Here is a 22,315-nt window from a genome sequence, read left to right as displayed (position 1 = left end):
TTGCCATTAGTAATTAATTCAGTTTCTTGAATATATAAATAATTGCCCAAAATGTATTATCTCCCTGTATGCAGTAAGTTACAGTATATGAACTTGAACTTTATTGCCATATGTAACCGGTACATGTACTGGTACAATAGAATTCTCACTTACAGAAAGTCTATCGATTGTTAAAAAAAGTGTAAAATGCAAAGTGCAGACAGTGCATCAAGACAATATACAAACAAACAGTAGACAATGTACAAGTAAGCAAGTAAACAGTTTGAATGTAAACAATGCAGACATGTAAACAATGACTGCAGATGTGCAATAAATAAAATTATTCATGAGGTAGAAGGTGTAGGTTTGTTCCGAGGGGCTTGGCTAAATGTGTACAGTATACAGTATGCCTAAGTGTAGAACATAACCATCCAAATTCTATGAAAAAAAGCCTTTCATCTCCCACAGAAACTACTATATATAGTATATCATTCAACTAAAATCTACAGGGCAGGGAAGCTGTTTTTTTTGTCTATGCCTTCTCATGTTCTATTCATTGAAATAATTTTCAGCGTGATGCAAGGGGAGAAATGCTAGAGTATAGCTAGCTATGTGGGTGTAATGTTAGAGCTACACCCTAATTCCCATCTCTGCGCTGTCATCTCTTCAGTGCCATTGCGTTCAGATCCCCTGTGAGAACCAGACAGGCACTGGAATTACACTTCCCTTTGGGCCAAGAGTCGGAACCATCATCTTCTCAGCTCTCCCTTCTGTTTTTACCTCATTTTCTTGGACCAGAGCTCTCCATAACGAACCTCCTCAGAGAATGACACCAGCATTGTGACTTTTGTGATGACTTTGACCTTTTGACCCTGTCTGTTCTCTCCTGTCTCTTTCTTCCACCCCCTTCACTGCCCCCCCCTCCTCTCTCTCTCGCCTAACTATTGACATCTTGGTCGTTGTTTCTTTTACTGCTTCCCAACCCCTGTTGTCAGATGGGCTGTTCTGTTGTCTAAAACACTTGATAGGTGGACAGGTTTATATAATCCGAGGTGAGTTTCTGCTGGCAGGTCGACGCCTGTACTGGTTCTTTTTTCCCCTATCAATGTTGGACACTGTCTGCCATCCAGAGCTCTGCTCCTCTCCGGGGCTGTCCACACCACCTCCACCTGAGCCTTGTCTGAGTAGGGAATAGCAATCTCTCCTCATGGATGTCGGTGGTAGGGAAACCCACAGACGGGAATATTGTATCCAGATTTGTCTCCTTCAATGGACTGGGGACTGGCTTGAAATGACCAGAGGCAAACACATAAGAGTGTTTACATCAAAAATAATAATAATACGACTTCAAACCTGGGCCCCTTCCATGTCACCTGAGCAAAGGACAAATTATTGCTAAAGGCCGTCAGACAGTGTGTTGAACTGCTGTTTAAAATTGCAGCTGTTGTTTAGTTGAAAAGTGGTTCTGAATTGTTAATCACGTTCATCCGTATAGAAAATCCAACTCCACAAGGAAGATGTATAGACAGTGTTTAGCCGCTTCCAGCAAAGATAATTTAATTTGAAAAGGCTATGTCCAGCCCAAATTAGCAACAAAACGCCATACAGTTTACAGTATTTTCTGTTTGACGTCATTAATAAAGATCATTCCTATTCAGAAGATTTAAACACTGTAACCACATTCCTCTTGTGTAATTCAGTCCTTATTCCTTGTTACATCTGTAGGTCCTTTTACAATATTTACATCTGAGTTTTTTCATAAATCTATTTTTAAAAAAATGAAAAGTTTTGCTTAATTTGTTTTCAAGTACCTAAAGTACTAGAGATTGTACTGCTGCACCGCTACTAGTGAACAGCTGTAGTAGAAGCTGAGTTACTCCTTCCAGAACACAGACCACATCCATGAGGAACCTGCTGTTCCAAGTGTGTGTGCTTTGAGCTCTCTCCCAGCATGACTCTGTGCCTCTCCCTACAGTTCGTCTGGCATTCTCCTGGCTCCATCATGGTCCTCCTCGTTGCATCCGCACTGCCTGGGAACCGTGAATGCTCAGTGTTTCTAATGTGTGTCATGGTCTCGCTTTTAGAGCTGCAGAAAGCAGTCTCATGCTTACGAAGTGCTGTAGCTGGCTGTTTGCACAGTAGTTAATGGCTCTGTAGAAACCTCAAGATTCCTTATACTATGAATTCATCTGACACAGAGTAAAAAGCCTGGTTTATTTGAATTATTTGAAGCGCAACTCATCTAAGTCCCTGTGGCCTTTTAACTTTGCGGACAAAAGCCATCTGTCACACAGAGATTACATGTAAACAGTGATATTATTATGTATGTGTATAGTTATAGTATTTTTTTTGCTGTAGAAAGTACCCTTATCTTCTTGGGAAAAGTTTTTAGTCAAAATGAAACTGGTAGGATTCACTTCTGAAGGTTTTGTTTTTCAATTGTTAATCTTTGACATGTAACTGAAACCCACATTAACAGGGAGACCACAAAATATGCAAACATACAGTAATAACGATTAATGTTGAGATTATTTCCTTCGGGGTTTCATTTTGAACAAATAGTTTGAAATTTGGTGTTGGGTTACATCAGAGCAAGAAGGCTCAAATAACATTATATTAATCATTATGTTAGTAAATAATACTAACATAATAAAGGTTACTAATGAGAGGAGGTCATTTTGCCCACCTAGCCCATCTGGTAGTTCATTGATCCAAGGATGTACTGTACTAGATATACCAAATATTGGCTACAGAATATTCAGTAGCTTCTTTATTGTGACTTGTAGTGTAATTTCTTGCCACAAACTAAGTATGAAAAGGCTAGTTAGTGTGACTGGGTGTATTCATTTTATATGTGGGGCACAACTCCATTTAGTGCAAATGAGGTTGTGTTGACCCTTGTAAAGACAAGGGTTAAAGCTCTTCCTGTTCACAGCGGCAGGCTGTGATTAAAGTAGCTCGTGCTCTACTGTGAGACAATGGTGAGTGAATTTTGCTATCTCGCCTTCATTGCAGGGGCTCTGTTTGGCCACAGACTAGAATCCAATTAAAGCCTGATTTTATACACTCTCCTATTCACCAGGCCTTAGTTCCCTGATTCTTTCTTCATTAGCTACAGAGTTTCTTTTCATGACCAGTAGAAGTTTTATAGCTTGAACACTAATGGGGATCCATCCATCCATTTTCTAACCTCTTCATCCGACAGGGGAGCTGGAGCCTATCCCTCCACACAACGGATGCACCACAGGATACAGCCTGGATGGGATGCCAGTCCATTGCAGAGCACACACAGACACACACAGATGTATGCAGTCACGCCCTGGCCAGTTTTCCCAGTAGCCAATTATCAGCTCTGAACTAAATGAGGAAACTGGAATACCCAGAGGAAACCAAAGTGAGCCAGGGGAGAACATACAAACTCTAAATACTGTAGACAGCACCCCAGATACTGATCCCAGGGCCCCAGCACTGTGAGGCAGTATTGCTAACTCCTGCACCACCGTGTCACCCGTAATAGGGATCACAAGTCCAGAGTTTCTATATTCTGGCTTTAGTGTTGGTTATGACAAGTAAAAAGCCTGCAGTTGCTTCCTTGTTGCAAGTCGTTGCCAACCATATTTCCATCTCATTTAGCAACAGTGGCAAATAACTTATTTTCACAAGAGGAAGTCAATTAAAACTGACACCCCTGCTCAATCTGAATCCTCACTTGCAGAATAGAAATCACAGCTGTTTCGGCTGTGACTTCACATCAGCTTTTTTCTAATGCTATTGTTTATACATTTAAATGAAATGCAGGTTTATTAGATCCAGTCTTTCTCTCTTAAAAAGCAACAGTCTTACTGTAACACATACAGTAGGTAACACATGTAATACTTTGTAAGTAATTCTTTCCTATTAAGAATGGTTTAAATTAATGTAATATTTGCTACATCATGTTTCTAGTAAAAAAAGAGTATTAATTTAAAAATATTATTTCGATATACAGTAAAATATATATTTTTAACATTGCTAAAGAAAAAATACCTTGCTTTTGTTAATTTGTTACAAACCTACAAAATGTTAAATAAAACCTATACAGGACTGTTTCCTTTGTATGTCCTTGGAAATGTAATCAAGTTCAAGGACAGCTGAAAGTACAACACCAAAGAATCAATAATGGAGATAATTTCTGAGGCATACTGACAAATCTTTGGCTCCCTGGTGCTCTGTACTTGCTCTGCTCTGGTATGGCTTTCCACGGCTCTTGTGCTTAGTTGATCCTAGATTAATCCTGGGCTTTAAATCCAGGTCTCATAAAATGTAAACCTGGGCTGAGCCCCCAGCAGGAGACAGGACGGCATGGCGAATGTGACCGTTGTGCTGTACCTGTTCTGGACTGTGCACTCCTGGTCCTGGAGGGCCAGTGTGTCTGCAGCTTTCATTCCAGCTCAGCTTTTAACAAGCTAAACCAGCTGGTTTCTGGCTTAACCGGACCAATTTAACAACAGCTTCCAGTTCTTCAGGTGTTGCTGTTTTAAAGAGATTGTAAAAACCTGCTGACATGGAGGCCCACTATGAGGAGGGATTCATCACCATCCCTGCTGACATACTGGCCCTCCAGAACCAGGACTGGACACCCCTAACGTTCAAGTAGGGAGCTGCATCAACGTGTAGGCTGCAAAGAAACAGGTGAACATACATTTGCTCAAAAGAAAAGAAACCCAATGTTTTGGCTGTGAAGCCTTCTTCAGGCATGAGGAAGAGAGAGAAAGCAGCCAAAAAAAATATATACAAAATGCTTGTTTATTCAGCCTTTCACTCAGCATAATCTCTGTAATAATCTAGGCCCAGATCAGGCGCTCTTTCCTGTTCACTTTAAATGATGAGCAACATTTTTTTCTTCTCTGAGTTATAACCATTAATTAATGAGTAACTTCATTAACTACCTGCATCTTCAAAAGAAAGTAGGTGAGTAGACTTAGAAATGCCATTCCTACATTTGAAAAGGCAAAAGGACTGCGTTTTAAATGTTTTCTAAACAGATGTGTAATCCACCTCTTTAACACCTGAATGTTACAATGAACGTACCTCACTTTCTCTTCACTCTGTCCTCTTCTTAGACACATATGTGAAACTGACCTTGTTGAACTCAATGGGCCAGGAGATGTCCAAGTGCAAGACCTCCATCTGCAGGGGCCAACCTAACCCAATCTACAAGGAGACTTTCATTTTCCAAGTTGCACTTTTCCAGCTGTCGGACGTGACGCTCATCCTCTCCGTCTACAACAAGAGGAGCATGAAACGCAAAGAGATGATCGGCTGGATCTCGCTGGGACTCAACAGCTCGGGGGAGGAGGAGCTCAGCCACTGGACCGAGATGAAGGAATCGAAAGGGCACCAGGTGTGTCGCTGGCACTCACTGCTGGAGTCCTAGGGAGCGGGGGCTGGGCTGGGTGGGGAGGTAGGTACAGGCCCCTAAGGGCCCAGGTGACGGGGGCTGAGGAGGTACAGCAGCACAGAAGACGGAGAAAGAAACGGAACAAACGAGCCACCTCTGGTTCACCCAGACCTGCAGGCAAAGTACCATACAGATGTCTGCCAGGCATGGAAACTGCCACAGGAGCGAGGGCTCATCAAAAGCCAAGTAAGCAACAAGCTTTCAGTCCACGAAAGTGAATCACTGCACCCTTAGAGCAGAACCTTCTTGTTTTTAAGCAGCCTCTCAAAGCTTAGCAGAGGCTAGAATGCACAGGCTTGCATTTTCAGAGCGTGCATTCTGGCTCAAAGAAGAATAAACCCAGTTTTTGAGATAGCAAAGGGGCCGTTTCTTTTGTCCGGGACCAGGTGAGCCGGTTGAGACAGTGATCTTTCCCAAGCGTGGAGGATATGAAGGAATGCACAGGGTGGCCTGTGCCCAGTGTCATATCTCAGCAGCAGCTATTTAACCTGGTTGAAAAGCCACAGAACATGCAAAGGTAGGCCACTTTTCAAGCATGTGTGTTCAAGGCAAAATTCACTCTGGCTCTGCAGTGGAGTCTCTACAAAGCCGTAAAATGATAAAATGCTGTTTTTTACGTTTATTTGATTATTTTTTATTTTGGAGTCGTAGCTTGTAAGGGATTTTGTAGCAACAAAGTGCGATGATTGTCAGAAGACATTCAGCAGTACAATCCACTAACCGTTAATGTGAATTTATATTACTCTGTCTCCCACTCTGAGGTGCGTCTGCTTTCTACCAGCTCGTTATGTGTTGACATGCAAGGATCACCACACACAGCTCTAGCACACCACACTCACAGCTCTTGCTCTTTTTTTCAATGGTCACCTCATTTTCCTTTTTCAGTTTTTTTTCCTTTTGGACTAACAGGTATGGTTGAGTACCATAACTGGCCCTGGTATATTTACAAAGGTGTGAGTACAGTGGTCATTATAACACACTTTGCTAAACGTTGTTTTTTTCAGTAGGTCCTTACTAATGTCAGATACTTAAATGGTCCCTTTCAGATTAAGATTATCTGAACTTTTAGCCCAGCATTCATCCATCCAGTTTCAGAAGGCCTCTGATCCATGGTAAAAGCTGTGGCGAACTGGATTCTGTCCTGAAAGCACAGGGGGCAAGGTGGTCCTCTGCAGCACACACACATAGGGACAATGCAGAGACAAAAATTAAACCAGTGAGAATGCTGTTGGACAGAGAGACGTAACTGTAACATGCAAACTCAACACAGCAGGTGGCACAATCCAGACCTGAGAGATGAGACTCAGCAGAAATATTTGGCATGACACCAGCCTTTTGGAATTTTCTATGCTTTGGTAAATGAATTCCGGTGCTGGTCTAAAAGCATATACCTCAGAAATCAAAAACACCTAAATAGTATTTAGAATTATCAACACATTTGGATTATTGTACACAATTTTGGATAAGTGTACAATTCTTACACACAAGAACATTGAACATGAAAATGATCGCAAGCAAGAGAAAGCCATTCAGTCCTTCTAGATCGTTAGGTAGTTACTAGTTAATTGTTCTGAAGATCTAATCCAGTATACAGTAAGTGCTTGAATAGAAGTGCTATCTAGAGAATTCTTTAGAGGTGTCCCCCCACAGTCATGTTAAAAGCACCTTAGGCAAAGGAACATCACCTTAGGGCCTAAGGCAGTGTACAAAGCAGTGTACATTTTTGATCTTCCTGAGATGTTGGCACTCGGCAATCTCTCCCTTGACTTTGCCCCAAAGGCATTTGGCTGTAGTTTTTGACTGATGTTGCTAGAGAGGATAAGAAAGAGAGGTTTTGCAGATTCAGTGAGACTAAGGGCGCTGCAGTATATGGCCAGGTGCAGATGTTTTTCTCATTACCAGCAGCTCAAGAGATTTTGCTTTCTTGGTAGATAACTAATTCCTTTCAAATGCTCCAGCACTTGCATTCACTAAATGGGAAATAACAAAATGATAAAATTGACCGGTTAATTATCAAATTGGTACCTTATTAGCACCCTTTTGTAGCTGTATGTGGAAAGCTAGAAGCAGTGAGGTAGAGAGGATGCGTTAGCAGAAGCAAAAACACTCCAAGTCACCTGTCACTTTTTGTCTGGTGTAGGTATTTCATGGCAGGTGTATTTTTCACTGTGGCGATAAGGGAGTCTTTAGCTATAATGTCTGTGACGTGTTTTTTTAAATTAAGGACAAGAAAAGAAAACATCCCTCCAGGTTGTCAATTCAGCTTCCTAAGAAGGATTCCCTCTACAGCTGGACTCATAGTTATAGAGGGTTTTCCTTAAGACTTAAGACTGCTTAAGACTGGCAGGTATGTCCCCTGACAATGCTCTGCACTTAAAGGATTACTCATGTACACAATAACACTTAAATAACAATAAAGGTTTATCCTTAGCACAGTATTGCTAAGAAAACCCCTAGTCCTGACATCTACTGGTTGTATTATTCCATACCAAACAAAATTAATCACTTCTCTGGATGGGAAGCATTCAACTCCCATGTCTATTTAAGGAGTAAAAAAACACAAAAATGCTGCCGTTCCAACTCAGCTTGCCAAAGGAACAAGCGTCAAGAACAGGAAAGTACAGCGCTCCCATGCCCAGGAATTCCCAAGTCCCCTGTGTATCCAGATCCTGCCCGGATCACTGCGCTCTGTGCTGCCGAATGCTGCAGTGTCGTCACTGGCTCCTGAGCTCCTGAGCCTGGGAGTTGGGGCCACTCCCAGAGCTGCAAGACAACCTCACAGCCCAGTGCACTGGTGTGAAAACACCCCCGGTGAGCTCGTTGGTATTTTGCAGAGGGAGAGAATTCAGAAACAATGTGTAGGAAACAGCACGACACAAGAGAGAACATGACCAATCCCCCCCAACCCACACACAGACAGGAACATAAAAAGGCATTTCTCCACCTGGTAAGCTGCGCTTGGCATAAGGGAGAGACAGAGTACAAAGATGAAAACAGAATGAGACATCCCTTACAAGCTTTAAAATTATCTGCTTCAAAGCATTTCTAAGAGGGTTATGTTAAATCCCCAAAAAGTTGACAGAATTTCATTTTACAACAGTATGCTTTCCAGTATTGCAATAGGAACTTTAATTTACTATATTTGTTTCCTAAAGTTGTTGGCTACAAATTATTATTATTATTATTATTATTATTATTATTATTATTATTATTATTATTGACATTGTGGCTTTCAGAAATTTTCTTATAATGGATCTGTAAAAGTATTACTGAAGTGTGGAACTGTGTTCATATTCTTATATTCTTAAGAGTTTTCTTGCTGCTTATAATATAATATTGAAGGGAAAACATAATGCAGGAGATTCATAAGGCACACCCGCTATGTAGCGATCCATGACTATGTGTTAGAATGGTGTGATCCTGTATTCCAAAGTTCAAATCGTTGTCTGAAAATGGAGATGGCCCTGCTCTAGGACTTGCTGACTGAGTTCCTTATGGGTGAGTTGTGCTGATAACATTGGGTGTTGTTTATCAGATACTTCAGCACACCATAGGGGAAAGCACCAGCGCTGTGGAAATGCAGCTACACAGCACCAGTCTGTCCCCTCTTCTGAATCCCAGATAACCAGATGCTGATGAGTAGATGTTGGCAGCCATTTATTCAGTCATTAGAAGCTGTCCCTCAGTCTCACCAATGTTGTGAATACAAATTGCCTGCAACGCCATGAATCCATTTTTGGAAAATGAAAAAAATCAGGTCTGTGTGTTGCATCAGGTTTTTAGTGTAGTGCTGAGTTTCTAACAATTTACTTAATTGTCTGACAATATTGTAACATGTCAGGTCACCCCCCCTTAGTAGCATGATGATGTTCCTTGATTGGGGCTTTATTTCTACAACAATCCAACACTGACCCATCAGAGACATGTTATCTGTGGCCTTAAAGTCATTCTCTTTCCCCACTGCTTGGTACTGCCTGGAGCTGTCTAGTGAATGGATGTTTATAGTTCTCTCCACAGCCTTTCTTATATTTTCTAGCAAACTCACAGGGCAGGCACTGTTCCGGCGAGGCTCTTCTTTTTTATAGCCTCGGTATGATGGGTTGAGGTGCTGTTTCCAGCTCCTCACTCAACCTCAACATCTGGCCTTAGACCCCTCTGATCACTCACAGCGGTCCCAGACCCACCAAGATGAACTTAAGGAAAGGGCAACTAAGGGAATGAATGCAAAGGAACCACCTAACACAGAGCTGTTTTTCCCTGGGAATGTTTTCGCAGGTGCTCCATTGTTCAGCAAACCTACATAGTGTAGAGACATATTGTAGGTCTCTTGAGTCCAGAGTGGTTTCAGCACTTTGGATGTTGCTACATAAACACTCAGTAGACCTGTCTGCACAGGTGAGAGGTGAAAGTGGGCACAGAACTCTGGGCCACACTGGTGTCATGTGTGCATCTTGCAGGTTTTTTTTGTATTGTTAAAAAGCTTCTTAAGATTTCAGAACAACTAGCTCATAGCTTAACTATTCATAAGAAGAAAATAATGAATTAAATTAAGAACCATTCAAAACTGTAGGCCCAGAAATTACAGTTGGTCGTGTACAGCTGGAGTTAAGCACCGTTGGTCTAAGATGATTATTTCTACAGGACTGAAGATGATAAAACACAACTCATTCCAGAGATGTAATATACATTTATGTGGTGACTAGCACAGTAGATGTCTGGCTGTTGGCAGAACCACTGTAGGTTGATGTGCAGTACATGGTGTGTTGCCTGTTCTCTTAACTGATGCTGCAGAGGTGGGCTCACTTTCTCACATCAAACCCAAGATGTGCTAATAAATATGTACACCCCCCACATACACATTCAGACAAAAACTCTTTCCAGGGAAACCTGTTCAGTGGCAACTAAATGCAAGCTATACAGAAAATTGTTTTGTTTTTTTTATTCAATGAACATAAGTGCATTAGAAATGTCCAAACCAAGGGGAAACTTGTTGACTTGGGTCTCATAAAGACTGAGTCAAAGTCTCTCTTTCCTTTTGTACAGTGACAACAATAACTGATGAGTTCTACTATTCCCTCCCTATTTTGTTTTCTATGCCGAATCTCTAGCCATGTAAGGTACTAAATACTTGCTTACTACAGTAAAAAGGATTGTTTTAAGGTCCTTGTGTCAGTTTTTTAATTGTCAGCTTGAACTCGGTTCCATCCTAGAAACTCTTCCAGAGTTTATGCTTTACAAGACGTATTTTTCTGATTCACACTGCTGTGTATAAGCATAAACAGACGTGCTCTTTTTTAACATAATTGAAGGACTGTATTTTAGTAAGAAAGGGGAGATGTACTTGAAGGTCTTGATTTGGATAAGAAAGTGTGCTCATCCTCTACAGAAAAAGTTAATGTAATTGTGAAGTTGTACCATTATTTATATAGGCAACTGTCAACTACAGAAGGCTTGACACATGTCAATCGCCTGTGAATGACCTCTGGACATTTCTACCTTTTCACATTGTGCTGGTAGATAGATGGACAATAGATTTCTCCTCCATGCAAGTTTCAAATCTCTGCTCGATCTTTTTCAATTCTTCTATTGAGTTTTAATCAAGATAGTTCAAGCCTATCAATTGTTACATACTGTATACTTTATAATATAGATTTTTCCTATCTATTTTTGTATTAAAATATTAAGAATTAAAATCAAGAAAGTATCTGGTATAAGTTAAAGCTCTGTGAGCAAGATTAATTAAACAATAAGTTTAATATGTTCATTTACTTATTAATGATTTTGTGTGTCATCTCTGCACTGCTCAAGAATCGAACAACAAGCATACAGTTACTTTTTCTTAGGTTATAGGTAAGTTGCAGTCCATTAAAACCATATGGAGGGAAAAAATTGAAACAACCTTGTTATTAAATGTGATGTTGTCTCGGATGTGCTGGTGTCAGCAGTTATAATGAAGCATCTGTGTTCTTTTTCCATCCCCATTGAAGATGTACAAAGAACTCCATGAATCAGCTGTGTGAAGTGGTAAAGCTCTGTGCAACAGAAAAGCACATCTTAAAGCACAACAGTGAAACGCACCTTGTGAAAGATTGCAAGCATGGGGATTCGCTGGGGACAGTTCAGCATCTGTATCTTACATGAAGGCTGGTAGAATCTTGTGCCGTAGAACAGTCTGCTGCAAACTATGAGCTGACTTGAGTTCTTAGGCAGCTACTGTACTTCTACCACTAATCAAAGCTACAGATCTCATTGACCAGTTATCTGAGTCCTTTAAAATTGTATACTGTACAGTATATGCTTTTCCCCTTTTAAACAACATCTGCATTGAACTCACCAATGCATACATAATAGGCATAACTAAAATATATCTCAAAGGGAGCTGGCGGAACTGTCGCCTACATGAGAAGAAAGAAAAACACACACACCAGTAGTTGTGTAGAAATATTTTAAGTTTTTTTAAGAAAAAATAAGGTTTGGCTTAATAATGTTTCCTGCAGGGCATGTACTAAATATCATATCAGCCTGGGATACTGTAATCTGATGACGTGCATCCCTGACTCAGAGAGGCTTCATTTATTTAACTCCCAAAGTTCAAAGTTCCGCACCTCGTTCCAACACCTCTAAATGGTTTGCCCTGCTCCATAATTAGAATGAAGCGCTTTAATTTAGATATAGTTGGATCCTTTGGCCTTTGCAAACAATCGTGCCCAATGCTGTTTCATTTTCGTTCAATTTTATTTTTTATTATTTGTCGAATGACATCCATGCTGATCTTTGTTCGAATTTCACTTCAGCACTTAAGACGACGATCATTAATGATTTTGCTTCACTGCTTTGTGCATCTCAGTAATGTGCCCTGTAAGGGGTTTCATTGTTGCCTCAGGCATTTTCCCACTGATACCTAAAGTTCTTGCTCGATTCAGCTTGCTGTCACTGTGCCGTTCCCTGCTGCAAAATAAGATTGAGGAGCTGCCCATTACAACACATTTGATCTCTACCCTTTTCATTCCCTACATGTACCTGCACATTGTAATTAGCCGTTGAGAAGTTAAATTGGAAAATGAAAAGGTGTGGGAAATTCCCGCTGTGCTCGCAGCAGGACAGGCCTGCAATTGGAGCACAGGATCATGTGTTCTGCTGAGCAAGCTGACTGTAGGCGCTGCTTTTCGGATTTTGCTGAATCCATTCCAGTGTCCTCCACGTTTTCCTTCCTGCGGCAGCTTTGCAGAATATGTCATGTACCTTGAAAGACATCGGCTTAAGGCAACACTCAGGCTTGAGAGCTCGCTAGTCATTATGAGAAAGAGCAGAAAGCCGTAAACCTGTGAAAATTGCCTTAGAGATTTACCAGAGTAAACTTTAATCAGCGTAGATAAACTTGGATGCCACTTTCAGTAAAGCTGTCTAAACCTATTGTTGCACCAGCAAGGCATCAACACAATTTTAATAAGTCCACAGACAGTAGCACAAAAGAAAAGACTCTGATCCTCATATGAGGATTCATGTGCATTATCTCTTATTCCCAAAGAATTCCTGGACAAACCTATTAATCAAGTAGCACTTTTTTCACACTGATCTTTCCCAGGGTGTGTTCTTACTACTGTGGTTTAAAACAGGTAACATTTTGTATGTATATTTGATGTTCTGTATATTTATTTACTGATTTTTTTTGTTCGTTCTTGTTTAATCCATTTTTAATACTGCCTACAACCACCGATCCTGTCGGTGCCTTACAGATTTTGTCGAGAAAACTATTATGAAGATGACTTTGTTTCACTGTGTGTAAATGTAATTCTTAATAAGTGAATCAATTTGTAACGACGTCTTAGATGATGCTTTATGAACAAAAAGATTTGTATGTGTTATCATCATTTTAAAAAAAAACACTTCTACCATGGAGTTGTGTCCAGTGTTTTTTTATGGCGGTGTGGCTTGTGTTTAAAACTTTTTAAGTGAACAGTTTCCTTCATCTGAAAAAAACAAAAAAGGTAAGTTAAAAGGTTTGGAAATTCCTGTTTCCTATTTGTTTGTATAATATTTGAGTACAAGCTGCAAAACCACAACACGATGAACTAAAATTCCCAAATGTAATGTTTATGTACATTAGTATACAGAACTATGTGGTAATAGTTTGGAGGAGATTTAAAAGAAACAGTTAATGAAATTTTAGCAATCAGTGGATTTTTATTATTGATGTAATAAAAGCATTATTCTACAAGCATTATTCCACTAGTAAAGCATACCAGACATAAATGATTTGAAAGAGGTGTAATATACTGTAGGATGATACTTCCAAAAGCAGTTGAAAGAGAGCAGAGACTCTATTAAGCACAATCTAGGGTGACTCCCTCTCTGTGCATTGATATACAGTACACTACCTTCTGTAAAGGCTGCATCTAATCAAAATAACATTAGTTTCGCTACACTGAAGTCAAGAATTCCTTACCTAGTTAGAGGGAGAAAAATGTAGTGGGCCAGATGGAGTGATACTGAACCATAGTTTTCCTGTGGGCTCAGAGCCAGCCTGGATTCATCATTTCATTTGAGGATGGCCCAGCATCCCAGCATCCCCTTCCATCAAGGTGGGGCAATGTTGTGGAATTTTTTGGTTCTATCAGGAAAAGTGGTATACTGCTGGAGTCATTCCACCAAATCCTTATTAAGATGGGGAAAAGTTATGATCAGAATAGAGAGCGCTGTCAGAGTAACTTGACTGGCTGAGGAGAATGATGACAATGCATCCATAAGGATAGAGCTATAGAAACCCCCAACTGAAACCACAAAGACCCCATAACGCCGATGACAGAATTCTTAGGTTATGAAAACTAATGACAGGACATGAAAGAGGAAAAGACCGGGCATGCTGCTCTGGAGAACAACCGTTGAGTGAGAATGAAGAAGGGTATCAAATGAGACTCTCAATTGCGAAACCAGGTGAACCTGCTTACAACTGTAGTGGATTGAGTTAGGATTTCGTAATGGTTCTGAAGTTTAGAGGACCGCTCTCTTTCAAGTTTTCAAAGAGTAGTGACTGAGATGTGTCTAATTGGTTATAGAAATAGGGAGTTACAAAAGCTCTGTGTACTCTGATTTTATGTGATGAATGAGTGGAAAGATCAGGGTGTGATGTTCTGGGAGATGATCCAAATATTTGACTCAGTATACAGAAAAAGCTATACCTGAAAAGGCCCTGTGTTGCAGGTCTTGAATTTCTGAGAAGGTTAGTCTGCAAACTAATCTGAATAGGAAGGGAATACGTATCAAATACTGGTTACAGATTAAATGCATGTGAGACATCAGGGAAGGTTGGGGATATGCAGTTATTTCAAGTACCTTTATAATATGTATGACTTATATGCAGTCCCTACAGAAAGTCTACACAACCTTTCCAAAGTAACACACTTTGTGGCCTAACTGGTTAGTCTGCCCCCTCTGCTGAGAGGCAGGGCAAGCTAGCTTTGACACTGCACCTGGTTACTTCACAGCTAACCTGTCTCCCTACAGCAGTTGCCAAGGAAACCTAAAACCCGGACTCTTGGATCACCTGCAGATGGCTTTCGACCATGTCTGTTCCAGGTGTCTTTCAACATAAATACCCAAGCTGACAGAGCTTGGGGCTCCATTACTGAGTTTCGCCTCTGAGCCCTCCAAGTATTGTTCCTTGTTTTCCCTAGCTTGTCCTAGCCTTGTTCCTACTGTATGTCAATAGTGATACCTTTCTTGGATTTCTGACCTCAGCTTTGTTTTTCTGACATTGTTTCCTGATTCTGCCTTGGCTTGTTCTGGACATTTAACTCGCTTTCATACACTGCTTGCCTTCACTACCTCATCTCAAAGTTGTTACAACCAGGCGCTGCCCCCCAGGGAACAGTGGAGGAAACGGAGGCGGTGTTACAGAGCCAAGAGCGAGGGCATCACAGTCCAGGGGGAGCGGCCAGCTCAGTGCTCAGTGCACCTCGAGCACAAGACACACTGGCACAAAGCCTGCCTGGGGTGATAACATCCATAGAGGTTCACAGCCAGACCTTAAAATCCCCAAATCCCTGGACATTTCACGTTATCTGCAAAAAGGTCATAGATAGCTTGAAGTCCTCATCAGTTTAAGTGCTGAACACAATTAAAATGGTAACTGAATTATTAGTTCAAAAGAAGTTCAAAATGAAGTCCCCAAGTCCCTGGCTGAAAGAAAAGAAAGTGACTCTCTGCAGTGAATATGAGACTAAGTGTGGCATTTCATTAGTCAAGTGTACCTGGCACAGTGTACACAGCCTAGCTCAAGGCTTTTTGGAAGTAATGTGTGCATGTTAGGCTTGCTTCAACAATACTTTCGCCCTCTTCTGAATGATTACCAAGATTGCCATTTCTACTCTAGGGACTGCTGTAGCACTTAGTCTCTCTAGTAATGTAAAGCACACTGTGGAGTGACCCCTACGCAGTCTCTGAGCCAGAACTGCTCTTTGAAGTCTAGGAACAAATATCATCAGGAGATGTCCCAACTCCTCCCTACTCCTCGGAACTTGGAATTGAGGTTAGGTTTTGTTTGCATCCTTACTCTGTCATGTTTTCCCTGATGTCTCACTTATACTTAAATTATACTGCTCACATTGGCAGTACATTTCGTAAACTATGCATTTGATGTTGCTTAAATCTGAGACACACTAATTTCTAATGTCTCTATCTTTACAGTCCCGATGCGATAGCTGTAGCAATAAAAATAATAAACCACTTAAATTAGGATTTTTCAATAAAGAGACACAACCATAACATTTATTAGCATATAAGCTTTTCCTCCTGTTGTGGCACCAGCCTGCTGTGCTACACAACTTTGTACACATTGCACTCCTTTCACACACTTGTATCTCTGTGATAATTCACTTTCTATAATGGCAACTCCTCTTGGTCCCATCCTGGGTGCAGTCACTCCCTCTGTCCTGTGCTTCCAGGATAACCTGCAGTATTCCAAAGATTACCAGGAATAAAGCACTTTCAGGTAATGGATGGACAGCCAGCAACCTATCTTCACATTGTTCTGTTATATTAAGAAAAGAACAGCTACTTTGCTATTCAGAAAAACTACCAAACCAATGATAAGAAGTGGGAAGTGGGATACATGAGCTGCAATGTTTGCTTTCTGTAGTTCCTCACCCCTACAACGCTCCAGTTTGGAATCAATCAATCTTTATTTTATATGGCGTCTTTCAGGAAGCATATTCTTCACAAAGCGAAATTGTGTCCAAATGTCTTTTTTGTTTTTCAATTTAAGGCTAAGAATTGTACATGCAAGCAGACAACATTCACACAGTCCTCTGGCATTCCTTCCACCCGTATCCTCTGTGTTCCAGGGAGAAACCGAACAGCTTCTGAGGAGAATTTATGCCATGGAGCTGAGGGGTGAATTCAACTTCAGCCTGCTCCCTGGAGAAAACAAAAACGTCCAAATCAGAAAGAAAGAATTTTTAAAAAAACGGAACCCACAAGAATCCAACATTATGCTCAGGGCTGCTTTTTGTGGAATTTCTGGCTCAGAGATTTGTTGGGAACTGTTTACAGAGCCCTTGTCTCTTGCACTGTGGCCAAGGCTCCAGTCGGTGCTGTGAGGTTGGATTGCAGATAGACAGGCCTGTCCACACAGCCAGACCAATGCACAGCAGCCAGACAAGAAAGTGTGTGTGTGTGTGTGTGTGTGTGGCGGGGGGGGAGGCAGGGAATGGGAGAGAGAGTAGAGAGTTGGCAGCTCTCTCCTCCCCTTCCCCTCCCACCTCTCCTCCTCTCCTCTTTCCAGGTCTTGACCCCCCCTCCCATACACACACACACCCCCTTACTCCCCTCTTCTCCATCTGTGATATTGCAAGAAGACCGTCCAGGAAACAGAAACCCGGGGTTAAAGTTTTCTTGGCTGTGTTAAACTGCATTTCCAGAAAGAAAATGGCTAGGGAAAATGTAATGAATTGGCACCAGAAACGTAAAAAAGCAATCTAGCCCTAAAATGCATTCAGTCAGAACCTTTGCAAAGCTTCATATCCTCTCAGATGGAGGTTAATCTGCCCTCCGCCCTCTGAGTCATCCTCCAGAACCTATCTCCCTGCCACCCACTGTGTCCCCCAAAAGACAAAACCCAGAACCTTGGCTGAGAATCTCACCAAATATTGTGCCACGACAGGCAATCTGGGTCCAGTTTGCCTGCACAGCTGGCATCCTTTCATCTCGGGCAGTTCCCCCTCTGGCTACGTCATCCTGGAACCCGTTCCAGTCAGATCCCGGCCGCGGAGGCCTGGTCTTTGTTAGACAGACAGCCGGCGAGGATTCGCCACACATTAAGCTCACTGTGGGGGTTTGCCGTTTGCTGTGCTGCTGCTCTGAACTGACTGCGCTGTATTTTGCAGCAAAGATGGGTGGTTTGTGCCTCTGCTAGGACTCGCTCTCTTGCAGGTCTTGGAGTAAACTCTGCTAATCCAAACTGCTGGGAATGTAATCAGATCATTGCAGTAAACGGCAATCCAGATACGTCGTCCTCTGGGTCCGGGAAGTAAATTCATCTATCTGTCCTTCGTAAGCCTCAGATACATTCACAAGCATTTTATCCATACTTGTCAGTAGTTTCTTTCTTACAAAATGCCTTTTTGCAACATGAGACCACCAACAGGGCCGTGAAACATCAAAACCTTTCACAGGCATTGTTTAATTTTGTTGAATAGCCCTCATGAACCAAAGCATGATAACTATCCCAGGATTATTTCAATTGGATAGACATCCATGTTTTATTTATGCCTTCATATTTGTCTCTTAAGACCCAATAACTATAGTCTGTGTGTTGTGTTATAAATAGCAACACTACAAGGCATCTTGTACAAAGGCTGAGCACATAGTGTATAATGAAAACGTCAGAGTGAAAATCACTGTAAATCTCAGCAATACCTTGCAAATGGTAAAATTTCCTGTGCAAGAAAATGCAAACTGAGATATTAAATACATAGTTCATCATGCAGTTTATGGTTTGTGTCACAAAGAAAACTATTAAATGACTTCTAGAGCTTAACAAAATTTGCATTTTGTTTTTCCTTTTTATTCAAAGAATAAGAAACGAATAGTTTTATCTTAGGTTGTAGCTAATTGAAAATGTAGTACATTTCTATAATTCACCTCACTTAGTTAAATTTTAATATTGCTGTGTTGGCCTTCTAATATAAGAATGTGGCCTGGCCCATTATCATTGCATTGTTTCCAGAGGGAGTGAATACTTTTGTCCTTGACTGTACACAGATTCAGACATTCCCCCAGGGCAATACATTACCACTGGGGTAATTAAATGTGTACCAACTGAGATAAACTGCCACACAGCATCTTGTAATAAATCCTCATACCGCAAGAGACACGCAACCAAACATAAGAGCAGATGTGGAAAAAGGGGGGAAATCATTTCATTTGATCCTAAAGGATAATAAAAAAACACTAAAGACAGTAGAATATGTGCGCCTAATTTAGATGGTGGGTGATTTTATAGGTCTGTCTGGGGTATCCAGTTTCCCTGGCACCTGGTGCAAGTATAACATGGCTTGAAGTCACTTCTCAAGCTGGCTGGCTGTCAGGACACTGTGGTTTGAGGGCTGCTTAGCACCACAAATGGGATCAGTTATGCGACTCCAGAGCTCCACAAGACAGCCACATCTGAAGGACGCTTTCAGGGCCTTCGCACACAACAGCCCATTCTCAGTGCAGACCTGCAGTTCCTTTTCTGACAGCATCAGTGTGCTCCATATTCCAGTACCCACAGTGCAATGGGCTGGAAAACCAGGACTTTCCTCTCTCCAAGTTCCTGCTATTAAAGGTTTGATGATTTTTCAGCATTTTCTTTTTTCATTTGCAAACCAGTCTTCATGTGTAAAGCACATACAAAGGCCTGTTAAATGTACGCCTGAGGCCTGTCATGGTGGTCTGCTTTTCAACACTTCGGTGATCAAAGGGCCTCATCATACCGCGCCTAAAAAACCAAGCCGGGCAATTCGAATTCACCTCGTGGCTTGGCAATTAATTCTGTACGGCCATCCTATGGAAAAGAGAACTGCTGCCAAATTTCAGTCTTTGGATCAATGTTATGAGCACAATCAGCAAACAGCCGTGACTGTGGACCTTGGATCGCGGAGAGAGTTGTATCTTGATTCTGCAAAGAGATTTGACAGGCCCTCTTGCTGGTGCTGCACTGCACACACTTGTGAATTCTTCATTTCTGCAGGCTGAGAGAATGACACTGGGAAAGAGTCTAGAGACAGCAGCTGAGGCACAAAAAGAAGCTACAGCTCCTGTTACAAAATCTAAACCCTGATCTGGGTCATTTCTTGAGATCTCCGGCTTTCCTATCACTTCCACGGTGAGATGGAGCTGTTTTAGTGAAATTATTTGTCCCCCTTAAAGAAGATGCACTCCAAAAGCTGACAGGCTACACTTGAGCAAAAGGGACATTTACAAACATTTACTGTATAGTAAGGGGAGTCGGTTGTGTATGTCTCATTAATTAATAGTTTTAACAGCAATACTTCCTTGCATTTATATTTCTCTTTTTTTCTCAATGAATCTCAAAGCACATTACAGTACATGAAAGAGCACTTTACGTATGTAAGCATTTTACATATACATCGAACATAGCACTTACTGTAAGTGTAGAGCTTACCTAGGTGATGTGGTAGCACTGTGGCTACGGATCTGTGCCTGTGGCTAGAAGGTTGCCAGTTCAAATCCCTTAGCCAGCAGAGGAATCCTACTCCGTTGGGCCCCTCTGCAAGGCCCTTACTCCCACCTCCTTCCAGTCTGCACCAGCAGCCCTTCCACACAGCAGATCAGGGGAGGAGTGAGAGACACCTTCACCAGGTGAATAAAGATTGGAACTTTAGGGAGGCCAGATTGTACAAGCCCGGAGTGGAAGTATACCATAATAGGAGGGGTAACACATCTACTCTTATGAACTGCGACATACAAGAACTGGGAGGTCAGGTCCTTGGTTAATTTACTCATCCAAAAGTCCTCCTACAGCACCCTATCTCCACTCACCACACTGAGACATGAATTTGCAAATTCAAGATTAGGAAGAGCAGAAGAGCGCCCCCTACAGGCTCACCAGCTCTGCTTGCATCGGCAACCCGCTCTTCATCAGGGGGATCTCCCAGCTCTTTTGAGGTCTGAAGAGAGCATGCAACAAGGTGAGAAGGCTGCTGCCTCACTCAGAGGCTGCATTTGAACTAGCAAGGTTTTTTACCCGCGGGGTTCTTTGAAGAAAAACAGGGACCTACAATTAACAAGGCTGAATTCATGAGGACTAATAATCATTCCCGGCTTTGAGTTGTCAGTCACAGAGACAAAGCTCGTACAAAAAGCAAGAATGTGACTTTTATGCTAACATATCTAACATAATTGGCACCAGAAATCCGTGCATGACTATCAATAAACTACTGAATGCATTATTTTCTTCATCAATGCAGAAATGATTGACCCTCTGGGACACCATAATGGTGATAGAACTGAATTGATCATTATTCTGATCTTCTTGATAAAAACAAAAACTCTTCTTTCAATATTTAGGGAAATAAAAAACAACAACACTCTCTCCCTTGTTTTCCCCATCTATCGTCGTGGTGTCTATGAGAACAGCCGTGGCTGGAATATCATTAAATATTTCCAGGTTCACAAAGTTTAGCATTTGCAAGACAAATGACTTCAAAGACAGAAAAAAAGTCAAATTTCCGCTCCCAGGTCACGCGTCTCACGCTGCTCCTCTTGTACTACTTTCTATTTATCAACAGATGGCGCCAAAACTACACCCTGGGCTGGGTCCGCGGGTAACTGTTTCGCTGAATTTGCCAGCTCATCGAATGAAAACCACCCCCCCAAAAAAAAAATGTTTACAAACGAGAGGAGGCCTGTCGAGTCTTTAGAAGCTAACTGGATCTGATCCACTTGAAAGAAGTGACAATTTTGGCTTAGATAATATGAAAAAACAGCTCAATCCATAACCCCACAACCTTTTGTGCAAAAAAAAGTGGAAAGAAAACAGTAATACACGATGTCCGTTCTCGATTATTGTTCTACCTAAAGTTTTTTTTTTCAGATTAAATAAATGTAATGTAAAATAATTGATGTGTTTTCTTAAAATAGCTTTGACTCTTTACACTAAACGGACCATGTCAAACTCACTTGCTCACACGTGTTTCCTGAATGCAGGTAAATGTGTGTGTCACTGAAAATGGCAAAGATTTCCTTAGCTGAGCAATTTTCATATCAAGCCACAGCAGCTAACCAGGCCAGCACTCATATCCCCAGCAGTGCTGGTCCCCAGTTTCTTAGCTGGGTGGACCAGAGCTCACTCAAGGTACAACAGCAGTGTCTGTGTAACGAACAGTTCTTTCCGGACCCTATGCGGACGACACAGTCCGACGGAGTGGGGGAACACTGGGGAAACGTCATGCAGGAAAACGGGGCTGAAGACAGGGGGGCGTGTCCAAGGTGCGCTGGTGCACGGGGGAGGTGTGGCCGAGGCGAACAATCCAAGAGTAATCCTTAGGGAATATCCAAAAACACACGAGTAAATCCAAAACCAGGAGATCCATCAGAGGAAAGAATTAAAAACCACGAAGGCCGGGTCGGAACCGGCGGACGGGGAACAGGAACGGGAACGGAGGTTAAAACCTTAACGGGACCAGGCGCTTCCTGGTCCCGGACTCGCACGATATGGAAATCAGATGCAGAGCCCGGAAGAGCGTCAGCGCCTGGCTTATAAGGTGGGCAGGGAATAGGGCGCAGGTGCATGGAATGAAGTCTTTAGTGAAAGGGCTGGAGCACCCTTAAGGAGGGGGGACTATAGTCGTGACAGTCTGCAGCGGGAGCTCAAATCCGAAGCTACAGTACACT

The 22,315-nt window shown here is 41.9% G+C and overlaps 1 protein-coding gene across 4 annotated transcripts in view; it reads left to right on the top strand.

The window, feature by feature from the left end:
* The window catches only part of syt14a (synaptotagmin XIVa), a 112,755-nt gene extending 99,439 nt beyond the window's left edge, over positions 1–13,316 (top strand). For 2 of the 4 annotated variants that reach the window (XM_088626089.1, XM_088626088.1), the window contains exons 8-9: positions 975–1,031; positions 5,082–13,316. In XM_088626089.1, coding sequence (XP_088482215.1) covers positions 975–1,031; positions 5,082–5,395 — 371 coding nt within the window. In that variant the 3' untranslated portion in view covers positions 5,396–13,316. The remainder of the gene's footprint in view (positions 1–974; positions 1,032–5,081) is intronic. The other 2 variants (XM_088626091.1, XM_088626090.1) reach the window with 1 other exon arrangement.
* The last annotated feature ends 8,999 nt before the right edge of the window (positions 13,317–22,315 follow it).

The sequence above is a fragment of the Lepisosteus platostomus genome, chromosome 3 (genome assembly GCF_059453375.1).
Source record: "Lepisosteus platostomus isolate fLepPlt1 chromosome 3, fLepPlt1.hap1, whole genome shotgun sequence".
In the NCBI taxonomy this organism is placed as follows: domain Eukaryota; kingdom Metazoa; phylum Chordata; class Actinopteri; order Semionotiformes; family Lepisosteidae; genus Lepisosteus; species Lepisosteus platostomus.
Note: the sequence above shows the minus strand (reverse complement) of the source record. Positions and strands in the feature narration are given on the sequence as shown.